This window comes from Sapajus apella, unplaced genomic scaffold (genome assembly GCF_009761245.1).
Source record: "Sapajus apella isolate SASKATOON/1434 unplaced genomic scaffold, GSC_monkey_1.0 scaffold16, whole genome shotgun sequence".
Classification (NCBI taxonomy): Eukaryota; Metazoa; Chordata; class Mammalia; order Primates; family Cebidae; genus Sapajus; species Sapajus apella.
Window position 1 is genome coordinate 26,782,266 of NW_022436956.1, and position 21,948 is coordinate 26,804,213.

Here is a 21,948-nt window from a genome sequence, read left to right on the forward strand (position 1 = left end):
GCTATAAACAGGCAACAATACCAGATTCCTCCCTAGCATACACTCTACACAGCTAGTGAGTCACTAGGTCCTGTACATTCTCTTCTAATATAATTCATTTCAATTACCTTAGGAGTAGAGTGCCAAGTGCCTAATCCAATGGAAACTTTTGTGTCCCCTTCTACAACACTTAAAATGTCAGCCACACCCCTTTGAACTTTAAAGTCTCTTGCTTTCACTTTTTTTTTTTTTTTTTAATGGAAACAGGGTCTAACTCTGTCACCCAGGCTGGAGTGCAGTGTGAAGTGATAACAGCTCACTGCAGCCTCAACCTCCAGGACTCAGGTGATCCTCCTGCCTCAGCCTCCCAAGTAGCTGAGACTACAAGCATGAGCCACTACCTCTGCTATTTTCTGTAAAGACAGAGTTTCACCGTATTGCCCAGGCTGGTCTTGAACTCCTGGGCTCAAGCAATCCACCTGCCTTGGCATCCCAAAATGCTGGGTTTACATGCCTGAGCCACTGCACCCAGCCTGCTTTCACTTTCATGATACTTCTCTCTTGGTTCTCTTCCTTTCTACTTGAATCATGGCTGAGTTTAGGTGTCATTGTTTTGTATATCTACTGCACCGAAATATATCTGTATCATAGTGCACTATAATCTCTGGTTTACTTGGGTTTTCTTCTACCACTGTCAACTCCTTGACAATGGAGATGACATCTTTCAACTGTAATTCCAGCTCTGATATCAGGCACCTGATATATTATTGGTGACTTAATTCAGAAGCTACATAAATAAATAAAAATTAAGGGTCGGGTTTGATAACCATATAATATTACTAAAGTACTGTTACACTGTCAGGTCACTTGGGGGATACAGACGGATACAGACAAGTGCTTTCTTTGGTGAAGTTTCATTTTAGGAGGAAACATTCACAAAAAAGAACAACCTTCCCAACGTACCTAACCACTGTTGCTGAGATATTTCACACCAGTATTTTCTCACAGAAAGAATGTCTTTGAGTAGTATGTTGCTATAATCAGCTCCATAAATGGCAACATTAGATGAATCTTTCACTGTATCCATGATATAATTCAAGAGTTCTTGACATTTTAGCCTGGGTGCTCCTATTTAAAAATAAAATAAAACAAATAAAGAAAAAGTAAATTTGAAGAAAAATAAAAGACACCTGGAATGACAACTATTTAAATAATTCCATTTGGGAAATTACTATTAATTAACCTTCTTCTTTACAGAAAAAATTGGCAAATTATGTCCCCAAGCAAAATTCAGCCAGTTACCTGTTTTTGCAAATAACATTTTATTGGAAGATAGTCACATCCCTTCATTTATTGTCTATGGCTGTTTTTGTAATTAAGACCAAGATGACTTACATGGCCTATAAAGTAAACAAAATTTACTATCTGGCCTCTCTACACAGTAAGTTTGCCAATGCCTCTATTAGGAATTTATAGCAAAAACAATCATTCTTTTTTTTTTTTTAAGATGGAGTCTTGCTCTGTCGCCCAGGCTGGAGTGCAGTGCTGCAATCTCGACACACTGCAGCCTCCACCTCCTAGGGTCAAGTGATTCTTCCACCTCAGCCTTCCAAATAGCTGGGACTATAGTTTTGCACCAACATGCTACAGGCGTGCACCACCACACCCAGCTGATTTTTGTATTTTTAGTAGAGATGAGATTTTACCATGTTGGTCAGGCTGATCTTGAACTCCTGACCCCAAGTGATCTGCCCACCTCGAAAAGCAATCATTCTTAAAACAATTATATCCTTAATAATTCACAATTTCTGGTTTTATACCAAAACTGATCCCTAGTTTTTTAGGACTCTTTATAAAGAATGAATTTATGAAAATAACATAAGATTACAAGAAGAATGTTTACCTTGGAAAGCCAAATTAGTTATAAGTCCTATAGTAGCATTTATGGCATACAAATATCTCAGGCTGTATTTTTTTTTTAAGACAGAGTATTGCTCTATCACCCAGGCTGGTGGGCAGTGCTATGATCACAGCCCTCAGCAGCTCAACCTCTCGGGCTCAAGGGATCCTCCCACCTCAGCCCCCTGAGTAACTGGAACTATAGATGTTGTGCCGCCATGCCCAGCTAATTTTTTTTATTTTTCTGAGAGACAGAATCTCTCATGATGTTCCCCAGGCTGGTCTTGAACTCCTGAACTCAAGGGATTCTCCTGTCTTGGCCTCCCAAAGAGATCAAGATTACAGGCATGAGCCACTGTGCATGACCCCTGTTGTCATTTTTAACAGCATATTATTTACTTATTAGAGATTCTGAAAACTTGGCATTACTAGACACATATTCTTGAAGGTAACAAAATACCCTAATTCTCATTTTCAGCAAATCATATTTATGTCACAGTGGAAATGCCATATTTCAATACTGACAATCTTAAAATTGAACATATGTATTGCTATAACTATGAGCAGAGCACAACGCATCATGTAAACATGAATATATTCTGGATTAGGGTTTTCATATGATGAGACTAGCTATATTCACAAGTATCAGACTATGGTAAATAAATATACACTGATATAACTGCAAAATAATCTTCACTTATGGCTTATTTCATAATTTTAGGCATTGTCCAGTTATGAAATGCACAACCATATGATCCTCTTTGCTAACACCCTGTGCATCTGGTCTTATAGTCTCTATAACATTTTTCTTATCTAAAACATCCATTGTATTATTAGATCCTTAGGCAAAAGAATTAATCTCTGTATTCTGACATAAAAGCCCAGTGACTGCCCTAATAGCAAATGCTCAATAAAAATTAATTTGTGTTGAATAACTACAGAAATTAATATAATAAAATCATATTTTCCTATATCCTTTATCCCAATGTATCTCCTTCCTCTACCAAATATGAAAGTGTTTCAAGAAATGTGTTGACCTTTTTCTCATTGTTTTGCTTGTTTTTCAGACAGAGTCTTGCTCTGTCACCCAAGCTGGAGTGCATGTGGCCCATCACGACTCACTGCAGCCTTGACCTCCTGGGTCTAAGGGACTGACCCACATCAGCTTCCCAAGTAGCTAGGACTACAGGCAAGTGCCCCTACGCCCAGCTAATTTTTTAAGTTTTTGTAGAGATGGGGTCTCCCTATGTTGCCCAAGTTGGTCTCAAACTTCTAGGATCACATCTTTCTTAAAAGTACAACTAAGTTGCCTGCAGAGACTTTTTTTTTTTGGGGACAGGATCTCACTCTGTCACTCAGGCTGGAGTGCAGTAGCATAATTGTGGCTCACTGCAACCACCGCCACCTGGGCTCAAGCAATCTTCCTGCCTAAGCCTCCTAAGTAGCTGGGACTACAGGTGTTCACCATCATGCCTGGCTAATTTTTGTGTTTTTATAGAGAGGAGGTCTTGCCATATTATCCAGGCTGATCTCAAACTCCTGGGCTTAAGCAGTCTGCCTCCCAAAGTACTAGGATTTGGCCTCCCAAAGTACTAGGATTAGAGGCATGTGCCACCGCGCCCAGCCTACCTGCAGAGACTTCTAGAAATCTTAGGGAACTTCACATTTTTCACAGCTGAGTTTTGCTTTATCTAGACTCTAAGCTTTGTACAAAAGCAGACAAATGCTTACATAAAGAAAGAAACAGGTGGGGCATGGTGGCTTACACCTGTAATCCAGTACTTTGGGAGGGTGAGGCGGGTGGATCACTTGTGGTTAAGGCCAGCCTGACGAACATGGTGAAATCCCATCTCTACTAAAAATACAAAATCAGCCAGGCGTGGTGGTGCATGTCTATAATCCCAGCTACATGGGAGGCTGAGACGGAAGAATCGATTGAGCCTGGGAGGCGGACTTTGCAATGAGCAGAGATCACACCATTGCACTCCAGCCTGAGAAACAAGAGCGAAACTCCATCTCAAAAAAAAAAAAAAAAAAAAAAAAAAATGAACAACAGGCTGGGCGTGGTAGCTCACACCTATAATCCCAGCATTTTGGGAAGCTGAGGCAGGCAGATCACTTGAGGCCAGGAGTTTGAGACCAGCCTGGCCAACATGGCGAAACCCCAATCTCTACTAAAAATACAAAAATTACCTGGGCCTGGTGGCATATGCCTATAGTCCCAGCTACTCCAGAGGCTGACACACTAGAATCACTTGAACCCAGGAGGCAGAGGCTGCAGTGAACCAAGATGGCATCACTGCACTCCAGCCTGGTCAACAAAGCAAGACTCTGTCAAAAAAAAAAAAAAAGGAGACAAATGAACAATATTTGCTTACTTGTTTCTTCTCAGCTAACCTTCAGTTCTTTTTTTCTAATCCCTATTTCTATCATCATACCTTGGATACCAATGCTAAGCAAGACTGGCAAAGTCTAGACATATGTTAAATTTTCATCAACCCTCCAATCTTTTGGGGAAAAAACAACTGAAGTGGGGTGAGGGAGTAGTAACTCCCTGGTTTTGTCCCAAGATTCAAGAGGATTAAGTTACAAAGTCAGATTTGAAAGAAAAGGAAGCTGTAAATAAAAACATTAATTTCTAACTATTTACATGACCTGCATTGATAATTCCACCAACTCTTTCTTATAAACCAACATGTCGATGTATTTTCAAATGTAATCTCCATTGTTAATTTTGCAATTAAAAGGTCTGTTCACTGCAAGGCAAAATTATTGTACATGCTGCAAACTTTTCTGGTAGGCTACAAAATTGATGTGTTATCTTTCTGTCGTTCACTCTCTTATTAAGTACCTACTACATCCCAATGTTACTAGCAAATACAATATTTTGCACCACATAGAGCAAAATCGGGTGTAGAATATCTCATTGTAGCTTTCCTTTGTCTCCGCTGGAGTCTCTGACAAGGGCTTCAAGCTACCTACACATACTGGCATCTAAGAAAAGGCGGAAAACGTACTAAATCATTGTTCCTTAGACTCAAGTCTCATAACACCATTCTGAAATATCATTCACTAATAATCTGCATACTTCTACTAAATATTTACCAATTTCAGGGCTTTCCTGAAATTTATTATTTTTTGGTAGTTTGAGACATGATTCTAGTGCCTCAGCCTCCCAAGTAGCTGGAATTACAGGCGTGTGCCACCATGCCTGGCTAATTTTTGTATTTTTAGTAGAGACGAGGTTTTGCCATGTTCGCCAAGCTGGTCTCATCTCTTGACCTCAGGCGATCTGCCTGCCTCTGCCTTTCAAAGTGCTGGGATTACTGGGGATTACAGGAGTGATCCACTGCCCCCAGTCGGTTTTTAATACTCTTAATGCTATTCAAAGATGTAAAAGAGAGTCTTGAAAGTATATTCAATCATTAAGACTGTACCTCTACCAAAGGGCTGGGGACGTATAGAGGGGATCCAAGACTGGGTAATTAACACAGTAATTTTTAATTCCTTCACTAGGCACGGTGGCTCACATCTGGAATGCCAATAACTAGGGAGGCTGAGCAGGGAGAGGACTGCTTAAGGCCAAGAGCTCAAGATCAGCCTGGGCAAAACAGTGAGATAACATCTCTTTAAAAAAAGAAAAAATTTAGCCTGGCATGGTGATGCACATCTATAGTCCTAACTACTCAGGAGGCTAAGACAGCAGGATCATTTAGGAACTGAGAAGCTTGAAGCTGCAGTGAGCTATCATCATACCACTGCACTCGAGCCTGGGTGACAGAGCAAGACCCTATCTCTTAAATAAATAAATAAATCCCTTCAATCCTCACATTTCTGTCATTCTATGCTTGCATAAATTTCCTCAAATATTTGAATCTGTAGTATTAAAAATCAGGCTGGTGGAGAGCAGTGGTGTTTAGAACTAATTGATCACAACCAGTTATAGATTTGTTTCTTTTCCACTCCCACTGCTTCCTCTGACTAGCCTTAAAAAAAACTTTTTTAATAAAAATAAAAATCATTATATGTACTCATACTCAGCTTTGATCTTACTATATTTAGAAGAAACTTATTCAACAGTTAAAGTCCTTAAAATAATCTGGAAAAAAAAAAAAAAAAAAAACCTCCTGCAACAGTAATCTGTTAAGCCATTTATTTATAATTTAAAACATCACTTACTTTTATTTGCACATTTGATGAAGTATTTGACCAAACTACTGATTTCTTGCATCTTTTTCTGCCTGGAGGCTTGTGTTGAGGCTGATACATTTGGTTTTGCCAGTCTCAGACATTCTGTTTCTCTCTGAATATATTTCTGTAAAAATCTTCAAGAATACAAAATGCAATTTCAGAAACTCATTACTTAAATTATAATAATTTCAAAAGCCATTCATGCCAGCACAAAGAGCAACTTTTAAACTACCTTGCTCAGATTACTATACCAGATGAATAAAACAAATGAAACAATTTAATATCTCTTTCAAGGCCTAACTCCTATAAACAACACCAATTTAATGTCTGGTCTGCGAAGCCCTTAATCTTCTATGACTTTCAACTGCTTTACTGCTTGCCTTCTAAATTTATCATTAAAAGCTTATAATGCTTCTGAGGTCTCTCTCAACTCCTTCTGTTATTCTGCACAGGATCTACCTATTTCTTAGGCAGCTGGTAATGTTGTTAGCCATTAAATGAAGCCTGCCTAGAAGATATTCATAACTAGCCAGGAGTGCTGGGTGCATACCTGACCTACTGGATCAGTTTATAAAAAATAGTATTCCTCTTCAGGTTATATTTGTGGTATTTTAAATAAACTAGAAAACCAGAGGAAAAAGAGCATGAATTTTTCATGTTATATGCATTCAAATAGGAGCTAAAAATAAAATAGAATCAGTCCTAAACACTGAAGGACAACTAAATACATACTTCCTCTTCACTACAAATGTTATTTCTAGTTATTTAATACTCTCAGTATTTAAAATACTTAAAAATACTTTATTCATCTTTCCTAATCCTTACAGTCTGTCTCTAATTATAAACGGATTTTATGGTTGAAAACGATGTCTCAATGTAAAACTGCATCAACCCTGTTTGCCACTCCTGTCCAGCAATCAATTGTGGTTTTTCATTGCTTGAGGGGTTTTCTTGTTATTTTTAACTGAATTCATATGCAAATATTCCAATCTTCCTTTACTTGTTTTATTACCATTTAACACATGGCATTTACTTATACTCGGAGCAATATTTAAAGGTATGAAAGTAATATGAAAATATTTATTATAATTTTTTTCTCTAATCTGAAGTCTTGTGAACTAATTGATATGAAAGAAATTCTCTCTCAATTTTGAGTGAGATAAGTCTAAAACTTCTTATTGAAGAAATGATTTATAATTTTTAAGTTTCTATATGAACAACCTTTAAAAATTAAGTTTTGGATAAATATTAAATGCCAAATTCATATGCAAGGCACAATGACAAGCAAAGATAAATTTGCAGACTTACACACAAAAATAATATCACAACAGAAATAAATATAAAAGAGAAAAATAAAGACAGTAAAATAATTGAATACAATACCTAAAAACAGCATCCCAATTCAAATATTTTCCTTGTTTGGAATCTGAATGTCGATCTAAATGTTTAATTGTTTCAGGATCTCGAATCAGGCGCTTAAATTTCTCAACTTCTTTCTGACAAGAAAAAGGAGACAATAATGGATTACTAATCACACTTATTTCAAGGAAAAATTGAATTTAAGTAATTTACTACCTTTCGTTCTGTAGCTTTATCATGTTCTAGATGACGGCAGCAAACAAGCAGCTCATTAAGTGCTAGACTCATGGTTCACAATTTCAGAACACACATCACTGCAAAAAAAAAAAAGAACACAATATACATATACATATATATAGAGAGAGGTGGAGGGGTTCACATGATTGCTGTGAAAAAAAAATACATATATATATAATTATTTTATACCATGGTATTTATAGTTAGATTTAATCATACAATTAAAGGCACATTCTGATCAAAGGCACAATAATTTTCCTTAACATGTCCGTATTTAAAAAGAGATTTTCTTAAAATCTATACAAATAACGCTCTAACACAAAAAATGTTTGCTTTTCTTGCAGTAGTAGCAGAATTAAAATAACAGCATAATTTACGCCGGGTAAAATCTATACAAATAATGCTCTAACACAAAAAATGTTTGCTTTTCTTGCAGTAGTAGCAGAATTAAAATAACAGCATAATTTACGCCGGGTAGGCTGGCTCATGTCTGTAATCCCAGAACTTAGAGAAGCCAAGGCAGGGGGATCACAAAGTCAGGAGTTCAACCAGCCTGGCCAACATGGTGAAATCCCATCTCTACCAAAAATAAAAAAATTAGCTGGGCGTGGTGGCACGTGCCTGTAATCCCAGCTACTTGGGAGGCGGAGGCAGGAGAATTCCTTGAACCCAGGAGGCAGACGCTGCCTGGGCGACAGCAAGACTGTCTCAGGAAAAAAGAATGTATTATTTACTTTCTATCACTCTGAGACCAAAGAAATATGAAATTTAAATTGAGACATGAAAGGTAAATAGAAAACAGCCAGGCAAATAAGGAAATGAACACTTAAGGATTTAACATTGACAACAAACTATTTAAAAGCACTCTTGCTTATATGGAGTGATATGTCATTTTGCTGAGCCAAAGGATTAAAACATGCTTTGGAACTCATAAGTAGGAGGTTATCAGAGCTAGTAAGCTTTGCCTAGCACTTCCATCTCAACTGGCATTGAGGTTCTCATTTAACACATAACAATAGGAGAAAAATAATATTCCTGTTTTAAAAGGAAATGAAGGAAATTCTATGCTATGGTGTGGCATCCTTTGCAAATGTCAAAGATCAACTATATTTTACTATGCCTTGATTCCACTGTAGTACTTCTTTTGGGGGCTTCTGATATAATCAAACCCTCTTTTCACGTCCTTTAAAAAAATCTGATAAGAACAGCATGTCAACGTGGACACAAAGATGTAAAAAACAGCACTGGGGACTGTTTGAGGGACAGAGAGGGATGGAGATATGGCTTGAAAGGCTAACTGTCAGGTACTATGCTCACTACCTAAGTGACAGGATCATCTGTACACCAAGCCTCAGCAACAGGCAATTTGCCCATATCACAAACCTGCACACGTACCCATAGAACCTAAAGTAAAATATATTAAAAAAAAGAAAAAGAAAAAGAAACAGCATTCTGTCTTACTAGTTCTGATCTAAACCTTTATATAAAACAAAGAAGTTTTTTTATTAGACTATCAATGTCTGTAAATGGAGAAAAAATACACATATTTATGTATACTGTATCTACACATACATCTACACATATATCTACACATATATCTGAAGATGAAAAAGGGTAGCAAAAGTCCTTCTCCCGTCCATCCATTTAAATCCTACTCAATCTTTAAAGATCAAGTATGTTTCTCTGCCCTGATTCAATCTCACAGAATCTCAAAATTGAGAGGAACTAAGAGACCAGGTCCAATCTTCCTATGAAGGAAGAACTGTCTCCTACTGTAGCAGGAGCGGCCGCGGGAAAACAGATCTCTCAGACACCGAATACAGGATGAAGGAGTTTATTTGGCCAGGAGCAAGGTGGCATAGTTGCCTAACAGCCAAGCTCCCCTAACAAAGGAAGGTTCCTTCTTTATATAGGCTTATACTTTAGATGTTACACGTGGAGGAATCTTAGGTTTATAGCTTAACATATGAAAAGGGTCTCAGTTTACAGTCTTAGGAATTACATATGAAAGGGTTTCAGTTTACAGTCTTAGGAATTACATATGAAAAGGGTCTCAGTTTACAGTCTTAGGAATTACATATGAAAAGGGTTCCAGTTTACAGTCTCAGGAATTACATATGAAAAGGGCTTCCTTTTACAGTCTTAGGAATGAAAAGGGGAAGCTGATCTGAGATGACTGGGTCTCCCTCTTCGGCCCCTGCTTTGAGACACTCACCACTTTACAACATTAGTGAGAGGTCTCACTTTCATTCTTACTTTCCAGATTTTCTGAAGAAACAGACTGATAATGTTTCATATAATACACTTGTGATGTCACTTTTTGGCTAACAGTAGTGACAAATCCCCTAATCATCTGAAGGAACAGGGGGAGTAGACAAGGGAGCAGTAAAAAAACACCTATTATTATTATAACACTCATGATGAGGGTTTTGAAACCTCCCAAGGATGAGAACCAACCTCCAAATAAAAACTCAGGGTTAAATCCATGCCACACCTGTACAGGCATGTGTGCCAGTTTGGTCATGTCTCACACAATATCCTCTACTGCTTGCCCCTGGTCATCTATGTGCAGACAGCAGTTGGTTAGATCGAATTTTCCTCAGACTCCTCCTTCAGCTGCTAGTAAATAATCTAGGGCCAGTCAGTTCTGATAAATCGCATTTCTCATTTGAGTTTCTTGTCGGGCCAAGAGGGACAGAGCTTTGCCCGTTTCATTAGTGAGTATTTTCAAAACAGCCTGTAACCAGATGATCCGGTTGAGCATGTAAATAGGGGTCTGGTATCCCCATGAGCCATCCTCAGCCCATGTGGCTGGCCCATAGTACTCAATAATTCTCTCTGGTGGCCACTCATCATCTGTCCAACCCCCTAGTTTTAGATCTCTCTTCTCCCTAGCGGAGTAGACTGGATGCCCTAACAGCTCACCTGTCTTAACAGATAATAGGAAGAAACAGGGCTTAATGATGCCTATGACACAGCTACCTGTCCATCTCACGGATTACACACCTTATATCGAGTACCATTATATAAACAGATTTTCTTCTGTGTCCCCGTACATTCATAAGAACTACAGGACAAAAGAATGGCAGTAACTTTTACGTCCTACCTGGTGTATGTACTGAGGGCACTCTTTAAAATTAGTTAATGTTCCTACTGTGCAAGTCCAAATATTAAGAAGAACAAGTCCCGCGATGAATCTCCTCATGCTTCGGCCATGCATGGACCAGCCAGCTTCCCGGATATGGCTGGAGCAAGGCTTGTTGTCCTTTTTTAAGGTGATTCTACAGTCCTTGCCTTGGTGGATTCAGGCTGGGATTCCCTCTATCTTCACAGCTGTGGGATTGGTTAGGATCAGGTCTGAGGTCCTTTCCATTGTGGCTTTAGAGGGGCTGTACTCCCGTCCTTTACCCACATGTGATTACCTAGTGAGAAAGGGTGAGCTGGGGAGAAAAAGGCTTACAGGACATTTGTCATTCACCCAGATTGAAATACCTTGGGCAATTTTCCCTAGAGCTCGTAACTGGCGTCCTAACTCAATCTCCCCCGACTCCCGAGGAGTTCCCGGGAGTGCCTGGAGTATGGGAGGGGGCCTATGATACAAGATTTCCTAACGGGAATATCCTATCTTCTTAGAGGGGGTGCATCTAATGTTGAATAACACCAAGGGAAGTGCCTGCACCCACTTTAATCTTGTTTCCTGACACACTTTCCCTAAGCTGTTTTTGATGGTCCAGTTCATTCTTTCCACCTTTCCAGAACTCTGATGTCAGTAGGCAGCGTGCAGTTTCCAGGTGATACCCAAGGCTGTTGCTGTTTTCTGAACTAAATCTGCCACAAATGCTGGTCCATTGTCTGATCCGATGCGCAGTGGTAGTCCAAACCTAGGGATAAAATCTCGAAGCAGCACATGGGTTACGTCATGGGCTTTTTCAGTCCTAGTCAGGAAGGCCTCTACCCACCCAGAGTATGTGCACACCAGGACCAACAAATACTTATGTCCCCACACTTGGGCATTTCAGTAAAGTCTACCTGGAGATCTTCAAACGGAGCAGCTCCATAAGCTTGAATTCCGGGGGGAATAGTTGAACCGTGCTTTGTGTTGTGTTGCCGACATGTAATGCATCGCTGTGCCACAGTTTTGGTCAAGGCTGCTAAGTGTGAGATGTAAAAGTACCGGCCCAACATCTTTTCAAGCGTCTCTTGACCTAAATGAGCGGTCTCATGTACGGCTTGCAGTTGCTGCCCCCAGCAGCTGTGGTACTGCTATTCTTCCATCTGGCAGTTGGATCCATCCTTCTTTAATCAGCTGCCCCCCTTCTGTCTGGAGAAAGTCTCTTTCCTCCTTAGAGTAAGTAGGTGTTAGATCAGGGATCTGGGGAATCAGCGGGGCTGTAACTGCCGTTTGGTAGGGGGTAGATGCTGCCTTACGAGCTGCTGCATTAGCTCGGGAATTTCCCAGGGTCACAGAGGTGGGGGTCCGCTGATGTCCTTGGCAATGTATGACCGCCACCCTCCGGGGCTTCTGGACCGCTTCTAGCAGCTGCAAAATTTCATGCTAATACTTTATTTCTTTTCCCCCTGAAGTTAACAGGCCTCTCTCTTTGTACAGTGTTCCACATACTTGGAGAGTCAGGAAGGCATATCGAGAGTCAGTGTAAATGTTTACAACCTTATCTTTACTCAGCTCTGTGGCTCGAGTTAAAGCGATGAGTTCAGCCTTCTGAGCCGAGGTGCCCTGAGGCAGGGATTTAGCCTCAATTACAGCGTCCAGAGTTACCACGGCATAGCCTGCACATTTTTCCCCTCGTGGATTGACAAAGCTGCTCCCATCCACATACAACTCCCATTCTACCACTGTCCATGGCTGGTCCCAAAGATCAGGCCTACTGGAATAGACTCTGTCCAGGACTTCAACACAGTTGTGTTCAACCGGACCCTCTGACATTGGGAGCAAAGTGGCTGGGTTTAAGGTGTTGCAGACTTCAATGGTGATGCAGGGATTTTCACATAGCAGGCCCTGGTATTTGGTCAGCCTGACATTTGATAACCAGTGATGCCCTCTGGTATTCATTAGATTCACTACTGCACGAGGTGCCTTGATATTTAAGTTCTGTCCCAGAGTTAGCTTATCTGCTTCTTGTGCTAGCAGAGCAGCTATTGCCAGGGCCCTTAAGCATGGGGGCCATCCTTTGGAAACTCCGTCCAGCTGCTTGGAGGGGTAAGCTACAGGCGTGGGCCAAGTTCCTGCTGTTTGGACTAGGACCCCAACTGCCACTTTTTCTCTTTCTGCCACATATAATGTGAAGGGCTTTGTTAAATCAGACAGCCCCAAAGCTGGAGCTGACATTAGTTTCATTTTCAGTTCCTGATAGGCCTGACGCTGCCAGCATCCCCATTAAAAGGGCTCCTTGTATCCCCCCTTTGTCACATAATAGAGGGGTTTGGCTAGTACTGCGAAGCTTGGAATCCACAATCTACAGAAGCCCACGGCTCCCGGGAACTCCCACACCTGCCTTCTAGTCTTGGGTTCTGGCAGGTCGCAAATTACTTGCTTCCTTTCTGTTCCTAGGCTGCGTTTCCCCTTCCGGATGTTAAACCCCAGATACTTTACTTGCTGTCAGTAAATCTGGGCTTTCTTTTAGACACTGTATACCCACAGTCCTCCAGGTGCCGAAGTAAGACATCAGTACCTTTTGCGCACCCGACTGCCGTGGGGTGTCCCAATAATAGATCATCAGCATATTGAAGGAGGACGCAGCCTAAGTCTTTAGCCAGAAACCTTTGGAGGTCACGGGCCAGTGCCTCCCCAAAGATGGCAGGAGACTTCTTGAACCCTTGGGGGAGCAAGGTCCAGGTGTACTGGGTGGTCCCACCTGTTTCTGGATTCTCCCATTGAAAGGCAAATGGCTTCTGACTTTCAAAAGCCAGTGTGATGCTAAATAAAGCATCCTTTAAGTCCAAGCAGGTGAACCAACCATCCTCTGCTGGCAATAATCCCAGCAGTGTGTATGGATTAGGCACAGTTGGGTGCAAAGCCACTGGCCTGATTGACCAGGCACAAGTCTTGTACAGGCCTGTAGTCTTTGGTCCCTGGTTTGAGAACAGGCAAGAGGGGGGTGTTCCATGGAGACTAGCAAGGAACTATAATTACATAGTCCTTTAAGCATTTTAGATGGATCTGAATGCCTTCTAGTGCCTCTTGGGGAACTGGATATTGCTTTTGTCTAACCGGCTGAGCACCAGGCTTGACTTCAATGAGTACAGGGGGCTGGTTAATTGCCAGCCCAGGTGGATTGTCCTCTGCCCAGACCTTAGGTCATAGTTTTGCTAACTCAGGCTCTATTTCCTGGTCTGGTTGGGTTAAAAAGAGTCTCCACTCTTCCTCACGAAGCACCCTGAGGGCCATTATGACCCCAGGTTTAGGCAATGCCAACTGTAAGATGCCATTCTCTGTGAAGGTTAGGGTCGCCCATAACTTACTGAGCAGATCACTTCCTAGCAGGGGCAAAGGGCAATCAGGCATGTATAAGAACTGGTGAATCACCTCGTGCCCCCCCAGCTCACAAGTCCGAGGCAAACAAAAAGATTGTTTTTCTGACACCCCAGTAGCTCCAACAATATCGGTTCTGTTTTTTCCACGGAGGGTTACAGGGCTGTCGTCCGGACTGTGGGCTCTTTGGGGGCATATGAGTCCAGCCCCCCTCTCTTTTAGTCAAGTGGCCCTTCCATTAGATTTAACAGAGCCCCTTCACTTTTTATTTGGATCCTCGTGCTTAGGATCGCCCTGTTCTCCCATTAAGGGCATTTTTTTTTCCCCAATGTCCTATCTCTTGACAAAATGCACACTGATCATGTTGCAGGCACAGGCGGGCAGACTGTGGGGCTTTCCAGGAACCCCCCTTTTTCCACGCTCTTGGGGGTATTCCTCTCATAGCAGCAGCTATTAAGTCAGCCTTCCATTGAGCCTGACGTTCCCTTTCTTTACAACTTTCCCTCTGGCTCACCGTTTCTCGGTTTACAAACACCTGGTTAGCTATTTCCAATAACTGCGAAGTATTCATGCATGCAAATCTTGCCTGTTTCTGCAATTTTCATCTAATATCTTCTGCACACTGACTAATGCCATATTTAGCATACGCTGGTTTTCGGGACTCTCAGGATCAAAAGGAGTGTACATGCGGTAAGCTTCACACAGTCTTTCACAGAATTGGCTAGGGCTTTCCTCTTTTCCTTGACGAACCTCAGAGACTTTATAATGTTTGTAACTTTCTGGGCCCCTTTTTTTAATCCTTCCAGCAAGGCTTCTCTGTAGCGGATTAGCCTTTGCATGCCCTCCGTGGTGTTTGGATCCCACTGGGGATCAGTTCCTGGTAAGTGGACCCTGACATACTCTTGGGGGTTCTGGTAATCTGCAGGAACATGCTTCTCCAGCCAATTAGAAGCGGCTTGGAGTATTCTCCGCCTTTTGTCCATGTTAAAAAGATGCATGAGCAGCTGATGGCAATCAGTCAAAATGGGGTTTTGAGTCTGAATAATAGTTTGCAGTAGATCAATAAGAGCCTGGGGTTTCTCGGTATAAGGTGGGTTGTTATTTTTCCAATTGATAAGATCAGCTGAGGTGAACGGCAGGTACGTGAAAACATGTTTTTCTACCATGTGGCCATCCTCATCCACTCCTGTATACCTCTGCTCTCTCAAAGGCATCCGCACCCTGGCCTTGGGTTGAAGATGAGCTGCTAGAGAGGGAGTTCCCTCTGGGAAGCAGATGGCAATGGGTGGAGTTTTTCTACATTCTCTTTTGCCTACTCTGGGGCATTTAGGGGTGCGCAGCTCTGGTGAGGATGCCGAGGCTTCCAGCCCAGGGGCAGTGAGTCCTCGAGGAGGAGGGGGAGGCATTATTGACAAAACCTCTTCTGCCGCTGGGTCGACCAAAACCTTGGGAGTTGTTCCTACCCCTGAATCTGCCTGGGCCTTAGGAGTCCGCGTCTCTCGGTGGCAAGGGGGATGGTGGTTTCTAGCAGTCTGTCCCTTGGCTACTAAAATAGTTGCTACCTGCTCTCACTTCAGAGAGTTCAAAACTAACTGCAACCATGAGTCTATGTACAGAAATTGGTCGAGGTGTTCTAGTTCGCCATATATAATCTCATGCCTTACTTTGGAGACAAGGGACCTGACTAGGGTTCCCTCTGGGGGCCAACTGACCCCAAATGCTGGCCAGTCTTCCCTATATAAAACCCTTAATTTCTCTGGTGTCATAGTTACTTTATAATTCCCACTAAATGTCTTCTTGAAATGTTTCAGCATGATTTCTAAAGGGGTGGGCTTGCAATGGGAGTGACCCACATTAACAATTCAAAGAAATAATTCCCACACTTAGGAGAGTGTTAGTTCACTCACAGCAGTTCCTGCCTAGCAAGACGCAGCAAAGAGCACTCTCCAATTTACATCCACTTCAATCCTTTTACAACACCCAGAAGCTTCTTCACTTAGCCTTATGTGGCTGTCTTTAATTCTTACAAATTGTTCGACACATGAGGCCCTTCCTAATGGGCCCAATACCTTTTACGACTGATGAGTCCAGCTGGACACATCTACACACACAGACACACATCCGATTGCTCTCCTTCCAATTCAAAACCATAAGCAAAAGCTTCCAAGGTTACAGAGAGCTACCTTCCAAAGTGTCGATCCGGCACCCGTGGGTGATCAGGCCATGCTTCCACCAAAAATGGGGTGGGCTATCTTCCCGGGTTCAATCTTACCAAATTCAGTGGTCCAGACTTCCCCAAATGCTCATTCCTCCTCAGTATTCAGCCACTGGGTGGATCCGCACTGCAGGGCCTCCTTGCTCTGCTCTGGTGAGGCTTTTCCACCAGGCAAATACCTGCCCAGGAGCACTCTCAGGATGTGCCACCCCAGCGAGCAGGAGTCCCCCTGCAGGGATGCTCCACAGGGCTAGGCAAACCACCTAAGAGACTTTTTCCTGCCATCTGCTATCTGAGGCTTGCTTCCTGGCCAATGCACCAAAAATGTAGCAGGAGCGGCTGGGGGAAACGGATTTCTGGGTTTCAGTTTACAGTCTTAGGAATGAAAATGGGAAGTTTACAGTTTTAGGAATAAAAGGGGAAGTTGATCTGAGATGCCTGTGTCTCCCTCTTCACAATGAAATAAATGCCCTGTCTTGGAACATTCTAGAGCTGTCTATCAGGGCTGGGCGCAGTGGCTCACGCCTGTAATCTCAGCAATTTGGGGGGCTGAAGTGGGCAGATCATGAGGTCAGAAGTTTGAGACCAACCAGCCTGGCGAACATGATGATACCCCATCTCTACTAAAAATACAAAAATTAGCCGGGTGTGGTGGCACGTGCCTGTAATCCTAGCTACTGGGGAGGCTGAGGCAGGAGGATCATTCAATCCCAGGAGGCAGAAGTTGCAGTAAGTCGAGATAGCACAACTGCACTCCAGCCTGGGTGACAGAGTGAGACTCTGTCTCAAAAAAAAAAAAAAAAAAAAGCATAATTCTCTTCTCCATTTGTATTCACTGCTCATTCTTCTGATCTCCCCCAAACCCCCAACACTATTACAACCTCCCCTTTACTCTGCTGTAGATTACAGGTTGTTATTTGAGTCCTTTTCATTTGATTATATACTTCCTGTGGACAAGTGTTGTCATTTTTGCTTTTACATTCCTTATGGTTTTATCTAGGACTCTTCCTACTTCTTCAGTCTCAGTTTAAAGCCCTCTTGAGTCAACAAGGAAAATGAAACTGTTAATCTAACCAATGGAAACACCTTAGCAATATCCAAAGAACCATATGGGATGACACCTTTATTCTTAAATATACTAAAGATTTGACACTTCCCAGAAGAGGCAGCCCTAACCTTGACTTTTTTTTCCCCACGCTGTGACTTCCTTGAACTTGTTTTTCTTCCCTTGTCTCTTAATGATTACTCTGAAGAAAACAAAATAGTTCAGTATTATCTACATAAACAGAAGATGTTCATTCACTGATACATGCAAACAATATTTACTACATATATCTAGACAAATAATGAACTAAACAGATACAAATCCTACCCTCATGGAGGTATATGTGGGCAGCAGACTGACAATAAACAAACTGATAAATCAATGCAGAATTCCAAATTGTGATGTATGCCTCTGAGGAAACAAAAATACAGTAATAGAAAATAACAGTAGAGAGGATCATTTTAGATGAGTTGTCAGGGAACATCTTGCACAGGAGGTTATAATAAAGCCAAGATGTGAACTAACTGGTGCCAATCAAATAAAGGGGGACCAACACTTCAGGGAAGGAGACTAGCATAGCCAAAGGGTTCCACAATGTAAAAGTACACAGTATGTTGGAAGAACTGAAAGAAGGTAGAGGAACTATTAAGTAGTCAACTAGAGTATGAATGTCACCATATAAAGATGAACTTCATTTATACATTAATTCAGAATTTCTAAGTTCCACTCAAGGTTCAAATGAGAAGACCCAGATTTCCTACTTCCTTATGCCTCTGAATTGATAAATTCAATGTTCCTTTTTAGATCTCAACCAAGTTGATCCCTTTGCAGAACCTGACAATGATGCTTATATCCCATCTTCCTAGAAATAACTCTGTCCTTAGCATGCCATTCTTTTCTAGTGCCAAAGAGTGTGGCCTCTGCAGTCAGATTGTATTAGTTCAAATCCTGGTTCCGCCACTTACAAACTGTATCATCTAAAACAAGTTCACTCATCTCTTCAAACCTCAGTTTCTCAATGATAAAATCAAAAACGATACTAGTACCTACCTCAAAGAGTTCTTATAAGGACCCATATACATGGTTACAGTGCCTGAAACACAGCAAATGTTCAATAAAGGTTAACAATGATCATACTCCCTTCCTTTATCACTGTTTCGAAAGTCTCCTTTGATGGTTCTTCCACTCACACCCCAAAGAACAGCTTTGTCTTCTTGATCTCATCCATTCCTATAACCGCAACAGTTTAAAGCCCGCAAAATATATTTCATTCAATGCCAGAACTCACTCCGGAGCTTCAGGGTCCTTCTACACTTTGTGCCTTTACACGCCATTTTTCCTTCCATCTGGAAGGCTTCTACCATTCGCCAAGGTAACACTGCGAAGTCCCACCACAAACTGAATTGATAGTCTCGGGTGAGTTTGTAAAGAACCAGTCACTTCTCTACCATAACAGGACTCCTCTATCAGATACATTAAAATCCACTGTAGTTGTCGTTCTACTTATCTGTACCTGGCAAAAATAGCAACTAACGCTCACGAGTGCTCACCACAGGTCAAGATTATCTCACTTATCTTCACAAGTTAGACAGTAGAGCGAGGCCACACGGATGACAGGCTCTACTAACTCCAGCCGTATGATTCCACAGCCCAAGCTTAACCGCGAAACTAAAGTTGAAATATCAATAAATGCTCGCTGACTAAAAGTACTAATTATGAGAGAGAGATCAAAAGATGACTAGTCAAGTCTCGTAGTTAAATCTGAACCCTAACGTGACACGAAAAAAGGATGCGCAGAAGGGAAGGTGCATTTCAGGGCACTTAAAAGGAGGTTATTGGCCAAATCCGCTAGGAACTCAGAGAAAGGCCGAGAAAAATGAAGCGAGGACGAGTCAAGGGCCACTCTGGAGAGGTGCATGAGATTGGGCGTCTGGAAGACAGACTGGGTGGCACGCGGCTGAATTTTACAACGCAGAAGGCGCTGCATTGCTTCTGCGCCCCCGCCGCTACGTTGCTTCCCAGTCCCTACCGCTGTGTTGCTTCCCAGTCCCTACCGCTGCACTCGGAAGGTCAAAGTGGCATCAAAGGCGGCGGCGGCGGCGGCTGCAGCCCAGATCCCTGCTCCTCTCGCCTCCTCCCGCTGCCACAGCTCCTTTTCTCCGTTAGCCACGCAGGTACCTACTCCTGGTTCCGGTTCAAACCTGGCGTGACCGCGCAGCGCCCACTTCTGGAGGAAGAAGCAAGGCCGAGCGGCGGCAGAGCAAGGTGTGCCCATGCGCGCCAAATATCACGCGGTCTCCCCGCTCAAAACACGCCCCCAAAACATTCGGCACGTAGGAGCAAACGCGCCTGCGCGCTACCCACCAATGACCCACGACCTAGCGTTTGCGGCTCGCTCTTCGGCTCAGGCTCCCGGGCTAGCACCCACCTTCCTCGCCGTCCTCATCCCCGCCTCTCCAAGTGTGAGGACGGAAATGACGACAGTTCTAAAGGCAAACGGAGGTGGGTTTCATTTCGGCGCCTTTCTTTCTCTGGCGGAAGCGATTGGCTGGCATGCAGCGAAAGAGGCGGGACAAATTGCCGCGGGTTCAGTGCCGCCACTGGAACCGGGAGATGCGGCGCAGGAGCTGTCGCTGCGTTTGCTTTAACCTGACTCTCGCTCTTCATTGTGGTTCCTGCTGCGGTTTTGATCATGTTGTTACCCTCGGACGTAGCCCGGCTGGTATTGGGTAAGCGCAGACGCGGGAAGGAGGGTATTGGACCTGGCTATGCCGGACGGAAGGACCTTTAAGGCCAAAGGTTTTCCCTGGGTGGGGAAGCTTTGGGGTTTTGCCTCCTGGCTTACGAATTGAGACTGGCGGTGATTCTTCGTCACTCGGAGGTCTTGGGCAGTTTAAGCCTCTTTGTATGTCGATGCTCCTCTCTTCAGAGGCTGCGTGGCAAGGGGAGGGACGAGGGGAAGCTCGGGGTGGAAACACCTGGGGCCGGATTCGGAGGGAAAGTCAGGCCTCCACACTTAATTAGGATCCCTGAAAGAGTTGTCTGCTTGACGGGCGGACTGCGAGTGCTTCAACCTTCTGAGCACTTTCCCTGGTCAGTGCTGGGACCAAAATAGGGACTTCCCCGCCCCCTCCCCATCTTTTAGGGAGACCTTCCTGGCGCCCTCCTAATAACCCGCCCTTATAACTACGAATTTGGGAGTAGGGGTGATCTTCCTTCTCTTTCCTCCTCGCAGTACGTCGTCCAGTGTAGAGATGTGAAATGCCAGTTGCATATTTTAAAACAGCAATTCTTATTTCTTTGATCAGCAAAAAATTTTCAGAGGGTTGCCTTTTAGTTGAACGTTTTTTTTTTAACCTTCATTTGAGGAGGGTGGTTTGTGGATCACTTGTCTGTCAGGGTGTATTGTCTGTGAGAGAAGGGTTGTGTTGTTGTTTGTCTCCTGATAGAATAAAGGGGATTGTACTACAGGGGACGAGAGGTAAAGCTCAAAACCCGAGCCAGTGATTTACAGACATCGTATGCGACGTCCCTAAAAGTAAAAGGCAGCCATCTGTGATGAAACCTTCCATAGTATTCACAGCTATTTGCTTCCGTTATTTTATTGTTTGGAAAATCCATTTGTCTTGTGCCTCTTTTAAATGCCCAGCGCTGTCCACAAAAATGCTATTTGCGCAGGGCTCTTGATAAACACATTTTGCAGGAAACGTTAAACGGAAATGGTTCCACCATCCATTTTTGAAGAAACGAATGACAAGTTTAAACTAATGTTTTGTTAATGTCTGATTAATCTTTTGCTTAGGAAGAATGACAAGTTTAAACTAATGTTTTGTTAATGTCTGTTTAATCTTTTGCTTAGGAATTCTGAGTTTTGGCAGTTTGGTAATCTAGTAGAGTGTCGGTAACTGTAGTCTTAAGCATGGTTTCCCAGTCTCAGTATTGTTAACATTTTGGGCCTCATAATTCTTTATTATGGGGAACTATCCTGTACTTAAACATTTTAGGATGTTTAGTAGCATTCCTGGCTTCTATTTACTAGGTTAGTACAGTAGGACACTCATTCCCTAGCCTTACCCAGTTGTGATGAGGAAAAATGTCTCCAGATACTGCTAGTAAGTCCCCTGGAGGGCAGAATCACTCCTAATTACAAAACCTTAAGAAAGCAGAATCATTTCCTAATTGGAATAATTCTTTCTCCATAAACCAGCTACTCTGCTGACTTACTACTTTTAATGGACAAAAAAAATCAGCCATGGTTTTCTTAAAAATCTTTGTCATTCACATTCCATTTTCACTGCCACCAATTCCACAGTGTGCCTGCCATTACTTCTCACTTGGACTACTGTCATGGCTTCCCGGATAGTTGTCCTTGCAATTCATTTTATTTACTGTTGATACACATCTCCCTGAAGCATTCACACTATACCTTCTATTCTGAAAGTTGAAATAATTGTGTTCTTACTAAAACTTTTAAGTGAGCAGGAGTATACAGAAAAAAAAAAAAGCCTCCTTATGCCTACTGCTCTTACTTTT

The 21,948-nt window shown here is 42.6% G+C and overlaps 2 protein-coding genes across 9 annotated transcripts in view; one reads left to right on the forward strand and one right to left on the reverse strand.

Moving 5' to 3' along the window:
- ATM (ATM serine/threonine kinase) overlaps window positions 1–19,825 on the reverse strand; it is a 145,679-nt gene extending 125,854 nt beyond the window's left edge. For 3 of the 8 annotated variants that reach the window (XR_004270954.1, XM_032285673.1, XM_032285678.1), the window contains exons 1-6: window positions 19,470–19,825; window positions 10,591–10,594; window positions 7,645–7,742; window positions 7,453–7,565; window positions 6,058–6,203; window positions 943–1,107 (exon numbers count right to left, since the gene is read on the reverse strand). Coding sequence is in view for 7 of the 8 variants with exons in the window: in XM_032285673.1 (XP_032141564.1) it covers window positions 943–1,107; window positions 6,058–6,203; window positions 7,453–7,565; window positions 7,645–7,716 (496 nt within the window). In the remaining variant the exon portion in view is untranslated. The other 5 variants (XM_032285676.1, XM_032285679.1, XM_032285674.1 and 2 more) reach the window with 4 other exon arrangements.
- Window positions 19,826–19,946: 121 nt separating this feature from the next.
- Window positions 19,947–21,948, forward strand: part of LOC116556350 (protein NPAT) — a 61,788-nt gene continuing 59,786 nt past the window's right edge. The window contains exon 1 of the mRNA XM_032285680.1: window positions 19,947–20,144. Within this exon, the coding sequence (XP_032141571.1) occupies window positions 20,108–20,144 (37 nt within the window). The 5' untranslated portion in view covers window positions 19,947–20,107. The remainder of the gene's footprint in view (window positions 20,145–21,948) is intronic.